The sequence below is a fragment of the Chlamydomonas reinhardtii genome, chromosome 12 (genome assembly GCF_000002595.2).
Source record: "Chlamydomonas reinhardtii strain CC-503 cw92 mt+ chromosome 12, whole genome shotgun sequence".
In the NCBI taxonomy this organism is placed as follows: Eukaryota; Viridiplantae; Chlorophyta; class Chlorophyceae; order Chlamydomonadales; family Chlamydomonadaceae; genus Chlamydomonas; species Chlamydomonas reinhardtii.
In genome coordinates this window covers 172,501-182,316 of record NC_057015.1, presented here as the reverse complement: position 1 = coordinate 182,316, position 9,816 = coordinate 172,501, and the positions used below count along the sequence as shown (strand labels likewise).

Below are 9,816 nucleotides of genomic sequence, written 5' to 3'. Positions count from 1 at the left end.
GAGTGGACACACGTATGGATTAAGCAGGCCTGGGCATTTGTGCGGCCGCCGCGCGGGCGCCGGGCCCGTCCGTGGGCTGTTCGGCGTGTGGGGTGGCCGGACGCCCGGCCACCGTGTGGCCCGGCCATGTCCAATCCTGGAGCCCCGAGAGCCGTTATAGCATGCCTGCTACCGGGGCTTACCTGTGCGAGCCGGGCAGGTGCAGCGCCCAGGCTCCAAGGCATGCAAGCGGCCCATTCCCCACCGCCGCAGTCACACACCCTCAAGGCCCCCACACACGAAGCCTGCATGCCTCCGCACAGGCCTTATCCGCCCCACCCCGTGGCGCACCCCAAGAGATCTGCCCGTCTCTGGGTATGACCTGAAGCGGGGCGGCACCCCTCCAGCCAAATCCAATGCCCGGACCGTGACTGGGAATGCACTGTGAGTGCGCCTAGGGCGGCGGTGGGCGGTGAGCCGAGCGCATTGGTTCGTGTCGGCGGCTCAAGGCTGCCCAGAACCGCCTGCAACGCGCTGCACAGGCGCTGTGTCGGGCATCCACGCCATGGCGGCCTTCGAAAGGAGCCCCTGCAGCCCCTGCCAGCTTTGGGCACAGTGTGTAGCCCTGCACGCACCCCTGGGCTGGGCACCGCCTTTGGAAGGGGCCGAGTGCGAGTTGCTTTGCCGAGGTGCGGTTTAGGTACTAATGAGGTGTGGCGCTGCCGTTCTGTGCAATTTCGTGCGGTGTATGCTTGCGTGATGGCCAGTTACCCGAGTACCGTGTCGTGTTGCGCATCCTGGCCCTGTCAATATCCCCCGCGAGCTGGCCTTGATCCGGGGTAGGCCGGGATCTTGGTGGCTAGGGAGCCCAAGCCCTGCGTGTGCTGAACTGCACTGGGAGTACTGGCGAAAGGATTACTGGTGGCACGCTCACACACGTCGTGACTACAGGGAGATGAGGGGCGGGATGGGCCGAACTCCAAAGGGCGTTGCTGCAGGCATTGCGATTATTGCAGCCAGCGCACCTTACTAACATGTGTGCAGCGGCTTGGGTCCCGTGCGCTCCGTTATGTTCAGTAGTCAAGCTTCTGCTCCATCTATCACATGAGGGGCCATTCTACCTGATGGGACATCTCCACCATCGTCGACTCCTCCACTCCTCACTAGCGTCCGCACAGCCCACCGCACTGCACATGGGTATGTGCCATGCGCACTCTTCCGCCTCGCCCCTGGCCCTTGTCCACCACACCCACCCTCACTCTCTCAATACATCTCGGCATCACGCGGTCGCACCACCCACGGCACCTGGCACCACACAGCCCACGGCCGCCCATCATGACCCACCGGCCGCGTAAACATCGGCAAATAAAATAAGCTTTCGCATTTTATTCAGCTCTCAAAGTTCTTGAATCGTGTTGCCAGAGTGAGTGTTGTGTTGTACTGCAACTTCTTCACCAGCCGCTCCAGCCCGTCCTGCAGGGCCTCCTGCACCACCACCAGCCCACTGCTGCTGCTACTGCCATGTCTGCTACTGCTGCTGCCTATACTGCCATTGCCGTAAGCTATGCTGCTGTTGCTGCCGTCGCTGCTGCTGCCACTACCGCCTGCATCACCTCTGCTGCTGCCTCCGCTTGCTCTGCCGAGTGCGCCGCTGCCTACAGCGCTGTCGGCCGTGCTACTGCCGCCCCCGGCACCAGCCTCCGCCGTGGCTTCCTCCGCCTCCGCAGCCACCCACGCGTCCAGTGCGCTCTGCGACAGCGCCACTGCCGCCAGGGAGGCAGCCCCGCGCAGGCCCTGCCGCCGTTGCAGCTGCGCTAGCTGTGCCAGGTGCTGCGGGCTGCTACTGCCACTGCTACTGCTGGTGTTAGCACTATTGGCAGAAGAAGAGGCGGCGTAGCTGCTGCTGCTGCTGCTGCCGCCTCCGCCGCTGCCGCCCAGCGCTGCGCTCCTGGTGCCACTGGAGGTGCCGTCCAGACCCCCGCCGCCTCCGCCTCCGCCGCTGCCGCTGCATGCCTCCGGGTAGGGCACGGGCAGCTGGAAGATGTCGGCACCTGAGCGGCGCATGGAAGGAGGCAGGTTCGTGCGTGTCAGCGTGTGTGGTTGAGTGCGTGGGGCTGTTAGATGCAGGTGCCGGCCTGTCGGAGCATGCCATGCTGAGATGGAGGCGGTTCACGTGCCGTGTAGCTGAGTCATGCTGTGTAGGTGACAGTGTAGGCGGAGGTGCAGGCGGAGGTGCCCACACAAGGCGGCGGCCAGGTAGGCCTCTCGCAAGCCACCCGCTGCCTGCCAGCCGTGCCCCGCAGGCGCTGTGTTGGCGCGCCCAGCCGCACCCGCCGCACCAGCTGCCCTGTGCAATCGCCTCACCTCGGTGCCGCACCATGCTCTCCGCCCTGCACGGGCGAGAGGGGGCGGATGCAGTCAGCAGCAGCGGCAGCACCGGTGTCCTGCGGCGCCGTGCCGTGTGCCGTGTGCCGTCTGGCCAGGCCAGGCCGGGTTCATGGCCAGGCCAGGCCAGCCCCAGCACGGCCAACAGGACAGACAGCCCCCAGCACTCCCACACAGCGCCCTGCAGCCCCCACAACACCTTCCCTGACGCCATCAGCACTGGCGCGCGCTGCCAGTGACCCTGTCCCTACCCAATGTATGCGGAGCCGTGTGCCTGATGCACACACACGCATACACGCACACACACATACACACACATACACACACGTACACACCGCACCCACCACGCCACCATGACTGCCGCCGCCACGTCGCGCACTGCATCCTCCCGCACCTCCCCCGTCTGCGGCAAATAAACAGGAAACACACGGGGGGCACATGGGGTGGGGGTGCACATGTCCATGAATACCGTAGTGTGCAAATGCCGCACGTGCGGGCGCTCCAAGCAACCACGCACGCATGCATGTGCGGAGCCAGATTAAGGCATGCCAGCCACCCAGCAAGCGGCCAAACAAAGTCCAGCGTCCGGCTCTCCGCCCGAAGCCAGCCGCCTCCACACCAGCGTGCCCGCCTGTCCGCCCCCTGGCCCCTAATGGCTCCCTGCCCCCTCCCTCCCCGCCCCCCTGCCGCCTCACCGGGCACACCACCCGCTGCAGGGCCGACATGGAGTCCAGGAACTGGAAGTGGCCTGTGCGCGTGTGCATACGCGTATGTGTGCACGCGTGTGTATAGGCGTGTGCAAGCGAAATCCCTGGCGGCAGATACAATATTGGGCGCTCCGCCGCATCCACCACAGTATGACATTTATAGGTACACACATACACACACACACACACAAACACACATACACACATACACACATACACGCGCGCGCGTAGTTGCTCACTCACCCGCGTCCGGCAGTGCCACCTCCCAGGAGGGGGAGGTGGAGGCGGCGAAGAAGCGCCGGAAGTTTGCCTAAGGGGTGGAGGGAGAGGGGGTGGCGGGTGTTGACAGGGGGATGTTCACCATCCTTGAGTGAAGTGCACAGTCGCTGGGGCGCAGCAGGGGGCCCCAGGCCTTGCGGCAGACGACCTGGCTCAACCCGAGCCTCAACCTCAGCCACAGCGGCAGCGGTCAATCGTTGCAGTGCTCCTGCCACGCCCTCCAGCCCCCCCCTGCCCCCTCCTCCCAGCCCCCCCTGCCCCCTCCTCCCAGCCCCCCCCCCTGCCCCGTCCTCCCAGCCCCCCCCCCTGCCCCCTCCTCCCAGCCCCCCCTGCCCCCTCCTCCCAGCCCCCCTTGCCCCCTCCTCCCAGCCCCCCCTGCCCCCTTCTCCCATCCCCCAGCCCGCCACTCCCGCACTCACCTCCCGGGGCGCGCAGTCTCCGCCCATGCCGCCTCCCACCACCGCCAGCGGCAGTTGGCGTTCACGGGGCAGATTGCGCAGTGCAGCCAAAGCTGAGGGAAACCTGCACGTGTACATGTGTATGTGCATACGCATGCAAAATAGCAAAGCACAGAGGAAACACGCACACAGTGCGACACGGTGCCCCTCACCCCTCCGTCACCTCACCCCGCCGCCCCCGCCGCCACCCCTCCTCCTCCACTTGACCACCTCCTCCCAACCTCCTCCCAACCTCCTCCCCTTCCGCCCCCTGCGCACCCGGGCCGCAGCGGCGCATACACTGTGTTGTCCACCGGGTCGATGAGGCACAGAGCCCGCACGCGGCGGTCCTCAGCGCCCACCAGTGCCGCCAGCTTGCCGCCCCTGTCCCCGCCAGGTGTGTGTGTGTGTGTGTGTGTGTGTGTGTGTGTGTGTGTGTGTGTGTGTGTGTGTTAAAGAGCACAAGGAAAACGTTGCGCAAAGACAGTGTATGCGATGCAGCAAAGCGACGGTTTACGGATGTTACCTGAAGTTACCTCGCATACCTGCTGCGTTGAGCCGCCGGTCTTACCAACCGGAAATCGCGCAACCCCCGCTACTCTAACCTCGAGGGGGGATTAGTGTCCACACGCTCTCAAGGGTGCAAACCCATGCATGTGCTCACGGTACCGTGAGGCCCTGGCACTCCTACAATTCCCAGCTCCGCGTCGCTACTCCTGGCCGCTAAGTCCAAGCTCCCGCCCAATCCTCGATGAAATTCTCACCTACGAGCGAATAAGAAAACAACAGAGCACAGGGCGGCAGCAGGGGAGTGTCACGAACAAGAGCGAAGGAACATGTTAGCGCGGCGGCGCGCGACGAGCAAGAGCAAACACGCAGCCCAGTCCCAGCCCAATTAACTATACTAGGGGTTGCGCGATTTAGGAAAGAGACGGAGGGTGGGCGACCACGAGCAAGTAAACAGGCGGGGGACGGCATGGGCGCATGCATGACGGCAAATGCAAATGGGGTGTCAGCACCATGGGCTGGCGGGGGAAAAACCCCCGCTCCCCACTCCATGGTGTGACGGAGGCGGCACACGCTAGGTACTCCCCTCATGCGGCCATGTAGCACCAGGTCCAAGTACACGTACAGCTTATGGGGACGTCGATGCCGCGGGGCAGCGGCACGGGGAGGGTGGGCCCAAAGTCAGTACAGGTTATGGCGCAAATCAGAGGAACGCGACAAGCAGGAGGAACACGGCGCGCCCGAGGTGCCACAAGGCCCCCAGCCCGGTCCCCGACCCCGCGGAACGGGCTCCAGGCCTAGTGCCCAAAACTCCGACAAGATAGCAATTTTCGGTAGCATCGTCCAGACGCGACGGCACGCAGCACAGCACTGAGTAGGACGCCGAAAATTACCCTTCGACAGATTTGTGAGCATAGGGCAATTTCACCACCAGAAATTGTCCATACACTCACAAATCAAGTCGCTAAAACACGAGCCCTAGAGGCCCCGGCACGCCCGCGGGACATGAACCGGCTCGCGCACTTGTGTTAAAGAGCACAAGGAAAACGTTGCGCAAAGACAGTGTATGCGATGCAGCAAAGCGACGGTGTGTGTGTGTGTGTGTGTGTGTGTGTGTGTGTGTGTGTGTGTGTGTGTGTGTGTGTGTGTGTGTTTGAGGTGGCGAAAAGGAACACGAACAGGGACCATACGCTGTGAGCAGTGATGACGGCGCCCACCCACTGCACGCAGCAGCTGAGCCCGGCCACCCCCACATTCCCCACACCCACTCCTCTCCCCTTGCAGCGGCCCTTCGGCTCCTGGGCTGTGACCCCCCTCCCCTTGCAGCGGCCCTTGGGCTCCTGGGCTGTGACCCCCCTCCCCCCCTTGGGTTCGGTTTAGTTTGGGCTGGTATCTACAAGAACCCCTCCCCCCACCTGGAGTGCCCCACCAGGTACACGCCCTGCCGCGCCGGGTCCGCCAGCCGCCGCATCAGCGGGTCCGCGGCCGCCCAGTCCAGCAGCTCGCGCAGCAGCAGGCAGCAGGCGGCGTCGTCCAGCAGGCTGGCCACCGTCTCATTGCGGTCGTACAGGATGCAGGTGTAGCTGGTGGGGAAACCGAGGTGGGGGGGGAGGGGGAAGGGGAGTATTTGCGAGGTTTGGGCATCGGGGACTTGGTAAGGGCGGTGGGAAGCACCCTTGGAGGGGATGACAACATGGCCCCTACCCAGCCCCGCTTCCTCTCCCGCCTCAGCCCTCCCGCCTCACCGCTCCCGCATGTGTCAACTCCACCCACTCTCCCACACACTGTGGGCTTTCTGATGATGATGATGGGACCACTTCGTTGGGCGCGGTCACACGACCCGCCCACCCTCCCTCGCGCCCCCAGCCCGCCTCACCCCCAGCTGGCCAGCCTCTCCGCGTACCCCGCCAGGCTGTCCGCGGGCAGCAGGAAGCCGGCGCTGAACACGGCCAGCGGGAAGGGCGGGCCCAGGCCCAGGTCCGCGCCGCCCGCGCGCGGGTAGTACACGTCCAGCTTGAGGGTGGTGGCGGGCGAGGTGAGCGCCGGGAAGCAGGCCGTGCAGGTGTGCTCGCGCCGGGGCAGCCGGCCCACTGCAGGGCGTCAGGCGGGGGGGCACATTTGTGATTCATGAAGACAGGTGATGATGTAGCCAGGGGGGAAGGGAAGGTGGGGAGGGGAAGGGGAAGGGGGGAAGGAGAGCTTTGAGATGGCGGTTGAAGGTCGGACCGCAGGCGTCCAGACCGCAGGCATGTGGGCGGTGAAAGCAGTGGGTGCTGCAGCTGTCGGCCGCCGGGGCACTGCCATGCTGCATACAGCCATGCCACAACCCCACGCCAATGTGGTATGTATTTCATTTGCCTTGCCTTGGCACACACCGACAAACAACCGATGCCTGTACTATTTGCTATGTTCGCATCACACGCACTGTATACTTGCACAAACAAACGTCATGGCTCCGCCAGTCAGTCCGGGCACCAGTCGGCTCACCTGACAGCGGCCCGGGTCCCGAGTAGTCGGGCTGCACCTGGGGGCCGGCGGGGCGGGGCGGGGCGGGGCGGGCGGGGCGGGGGGAAGTGGCCAGGAGGAATGGGGGGATGCACGCGCAGGGGTTTGCAGCCGGGCGGTGTCAGGCACAGGCGCCCATGTGCAGGGCGTGTGTGTGTGTGTGCGGCGGGGTGGTCCCTGCTGCCGTACGTGACATGACATGACGTGGCAAGGACTGACAGTCGGGTGGGCGGGCGCACGCACCCCACCCACCCACGACAGCCAGCCCCTGTCCCAGACGGCGCCGCCGCCCGGCTAGCTCTGCACATCACATGTAGCAGCCACCTTCCCTGTACCGGAACTGGAACCTGAGACTGTGTGCCTGTGATCCCTCCTACCAGGTATGGCGCAAACTGGGCCCGGCACTGAGCAGGCGTGCGTGTGGCAGCTTGCGCAGGTGCCAGCTCGCCGCCAGCCGCCGGCAGCAGCAGCAGCGGCGCGGCTGTCAGCGCCGACAGCACCCCACGCCGCCCTAGCTGCGGGCTAATGTCGACTGTATTTCCCGCATCTCCTGTGGATAGTGATGGGGGGCCGCTGCCGCTGGGCACTCCCGCTGCCGCTGCTGCCTGCCCGGGTGCTGCTGCTGCGGGAGGTGTTGCACTGAGCCGCGCAGCTGGCGTGTTGTGCGGGAGGCGCCATGCATGCGTTGATGATGCACCGCCGCCGAGCGCCGAGTTTGACGTCCAATACGACGTCTCGTTCAGCGCCGAGCGGCGCTGGCCGTCGCGACGTCGCGCGCTGCACGATGGGCTCTTCAGCATCGGCATCCGCATCCGCCCGCGCCAGAGTGCACGCGCTTGAGACGGCGCACGCGCTGTCGGCGCGACATCTAATGGAACCTAACACACCACTGCGTGAGGCAAGATAGTCGACTTATATCAAGCGGGAACGGAGCAAGCTCCCCCAACGTCAGCATTGTCCATCAATCATTTGTATCATGTGCTGACGAAGAAGCAATGCGGGAAATGACCTGCAAGTAGAGTCAATGCGACCGCTGTCGCTGAGACGCTGTGCACAAATTTGCCCAATCGCGGTGCCGAAGATTTGGACTTGTTGCTGTTGCTGCTGCTGTTGGTGCTTGTCTGTCTCCATAGTCTGCCAGTATTACAGTATTGTTGTCGCACCACCTCAAAATGGCTGAGGCACTCAAGGCTCTTGAGAAAGTTTTGCTGCGCATAGCCCCGTGGCGTATGACAGGTGTCCGCAGCATCCCTGAGTTTGAGCACTACCTTCCAATGGGCCTGGAGTATCGCAAGTTTAGCCCCGGGTAAGCGGTGCGCGAGTGGTGTGATGCGGGCATTTCGACGCCCTCCCGCGGCCTTCTCACCCAGGACCACGCCTGATGGAGGTGCCTGTAGCTATTAAGTGCACCATAGGAGCCCGCCGGCACGCATGCGACTTTTGATGTCAGTACCGGCCGCTCCCGTGCCCCGTGAGACGTTGACGCGTGAGCCTGCCCCTGCACTGACACCTCGGCCTTTCTGCTCCCCGCAGCACCCAGCCTGTGAAGGCCGTCGTGCCCCATGACTCTCCCAAGCTGGTGTACGACATCAAGTACTTTGGTGAGCGCCCGGCAGCAGGCGGCGATGGAGGGGGCTGCGGGCAGCCGCGGGAGGCTGCTCAGGGCAACGGACTGGGGCTGGGGCTGTGCTGGCGAGCATCCAGAGCTGGAGGCATCACGTGCAGCAGGGTAGCGAGTGGAAGTCACAGCAACGCTCTGCACAGCACAGCACAGCACAGCACAGCACAGCACAGCATCGGGTCAACCAGACTTCCGGGCCAGTCACAACCTGGTGCCGGGTGCGCGTGTGGGCCCCATGGAGGAAGCGCAGCACGCTGCAACGCGTCGCCCCCGAGGCACTGGGCGGTCGGCGCCAGATGTGGTACAGTCGTACAGATGACCGCCAGTATGTCTCTCGGTTGTTAAATTATTCGGCTGCGCGTGGAGACATTGGCAAACCTGCTGGCTGGGCCTCCAGGCTCTTACCCCGCGCTGCTGGCCATGTCCTGAAGCCCTCCCGCACTCCTGCTTCCTCCCGCTGCGGCCCTCCCTCGTCCCTCTCACTCCCGCGCTCTCCCCCTGCCGGTCTCCCCCTGACCTCTCAGTGCGCGACTACCGCCGCAACAACAAGTACACGGCGCGCACGGTGGACGCCAAGACCACCTTCGACTTCGACAAGGTGACAGTGAGGGGGTAACGGGCGGCAGTGGTGGCACTGCCGCAGCGTGTGGCAATGGGCGTATGTGGTATGCCATGTCGAGGTTTTGTGCGGCTTCTGCTGGGGCAGTCAGCACAACTCGCGGGGTCAGCGGGCCAGCCGTCTGGGCTGTGCTTGGTGTCCTTGGCGGCTCAACTCATACTGGCCGCAGGAACCGAGGCCGTTGCAATACACGCTCGTGACTGCGGGACGGCCTGGTTGCCGACCCGTCCCTCCTCCCGCCCTGCTCCTCCGCTTTCCCCCTTCCCCTCCGCAGCTGTACGCCGGCATGCCCACCAAGCCCGAGCAGGTCAGTGGCAGCGGCGGTGGCGGTGGTGGCAGCGCGGGACAAGGGGCGGCGGCGTCAGTGCGGGACTAGGGACTAGGGGCGCCGGAGTGTGTGCTTATGCGGGGATGGGGCACGGCAGTGGCGGGCAGTGGAGAGCCATGTGGGCCGCCAGCGGCACCGGCCGTTGTGGCGACTGCGCCTGTACGGACAGGCGGCAGCGTGGAGCTGCAGATGGGGGGGGCATTGCATGGGGAGAGGCGCATGCAGCCCGGCGCCCTGCGCGAGCAACCACCCTTCCGTTTGCGGCACGTCACCAACTGCCCCCTTCCACGCCCGCCCTGTAGGTCAAGAACGTGACGCGCCCGTTAATCATGCCCACCCGCGGCTATTAAGTTGGCGGCAGCGTAAAACATGTGTGAATGGTAGGCATTCCCTGGTGACGGGAGGTATGCAATTAAGGCTTACTAAGTCTTGTTGGTAGGTGTCACCCC

The 9,816-nt window shown here is 64.7% G+C and overlaps 2 protein-coding genes across 2 annotated transcripts in view; one reads left to right on the top strand and one right to left on the bottom strand.

Moving 5' to 3' along the window:
* Nucleotides 1–919: 919 nt before the first annotated feature.
* Nucleotides 920–7,791, bottom strand: CHLRE_12g484750v5 (uncharacterized protein). Its single transcript, XM_043067816.1, has 11 exons — nt 7,177–7,791; nt 6,782–6,818; nt 6,171–6,384; nt 5,710–5,877; nt 4,067–4,171; nt 3,770–3,872; nt 3,315–3,381; nt 3,060–3,112; nt 2,709–2,767; nt 2,344–2,369; nt 920–2,030 (listed from the first exon to the last, which is right to left on the bottom strand). Exons 1-11 carry the CDS (start codon nt 7,609–7,611, stop codon nt 1,369–1,371), a joined length of 1,929 nt encoding a protein of 642 aa, XP_042917911.1. The 5' UTR covers nt 7,612–7,791; the 3' UTR covers nt 920–1,368.
* Nucleotides 7,792–7,891: 100 nt separating this feature from the next.
* Nucleotides 7,892–9,816, top strand: part of CHLRE_12g484700v5 (uncharacterized protein) — a 2,257-nt gene continuing 332 nt past the window's right edge. The window contains exons 1-5 of the mRNA XM_001703142.2: nt 7,892–8,105; nt 8,333–8,400; nt 8,945–9,018; nt 9,314–9,346; nt 9,670–9,816. The exon at nt 9,670–9,816 is cut by the window's right edge and continues 332 nt beyond it. Coding sequence (XP_001703194.1) covers nt 7,972–8,105; nt 8,333–8,400; nt 8,945–9,018; nt 9,314–9,346; nt 9,670–9,717 — 357 coding nt within the window. The 5' untranslated portion in view covers nt 7,892–7,971 and the 3' untranslated portion in view covers nt 9,718–9,816. The remainder of the gene's footprint in view (nt 8,106–8,332; nt 8,401–8,944; nt 9,019–9,313; nt 9,347–9,669) is intronic.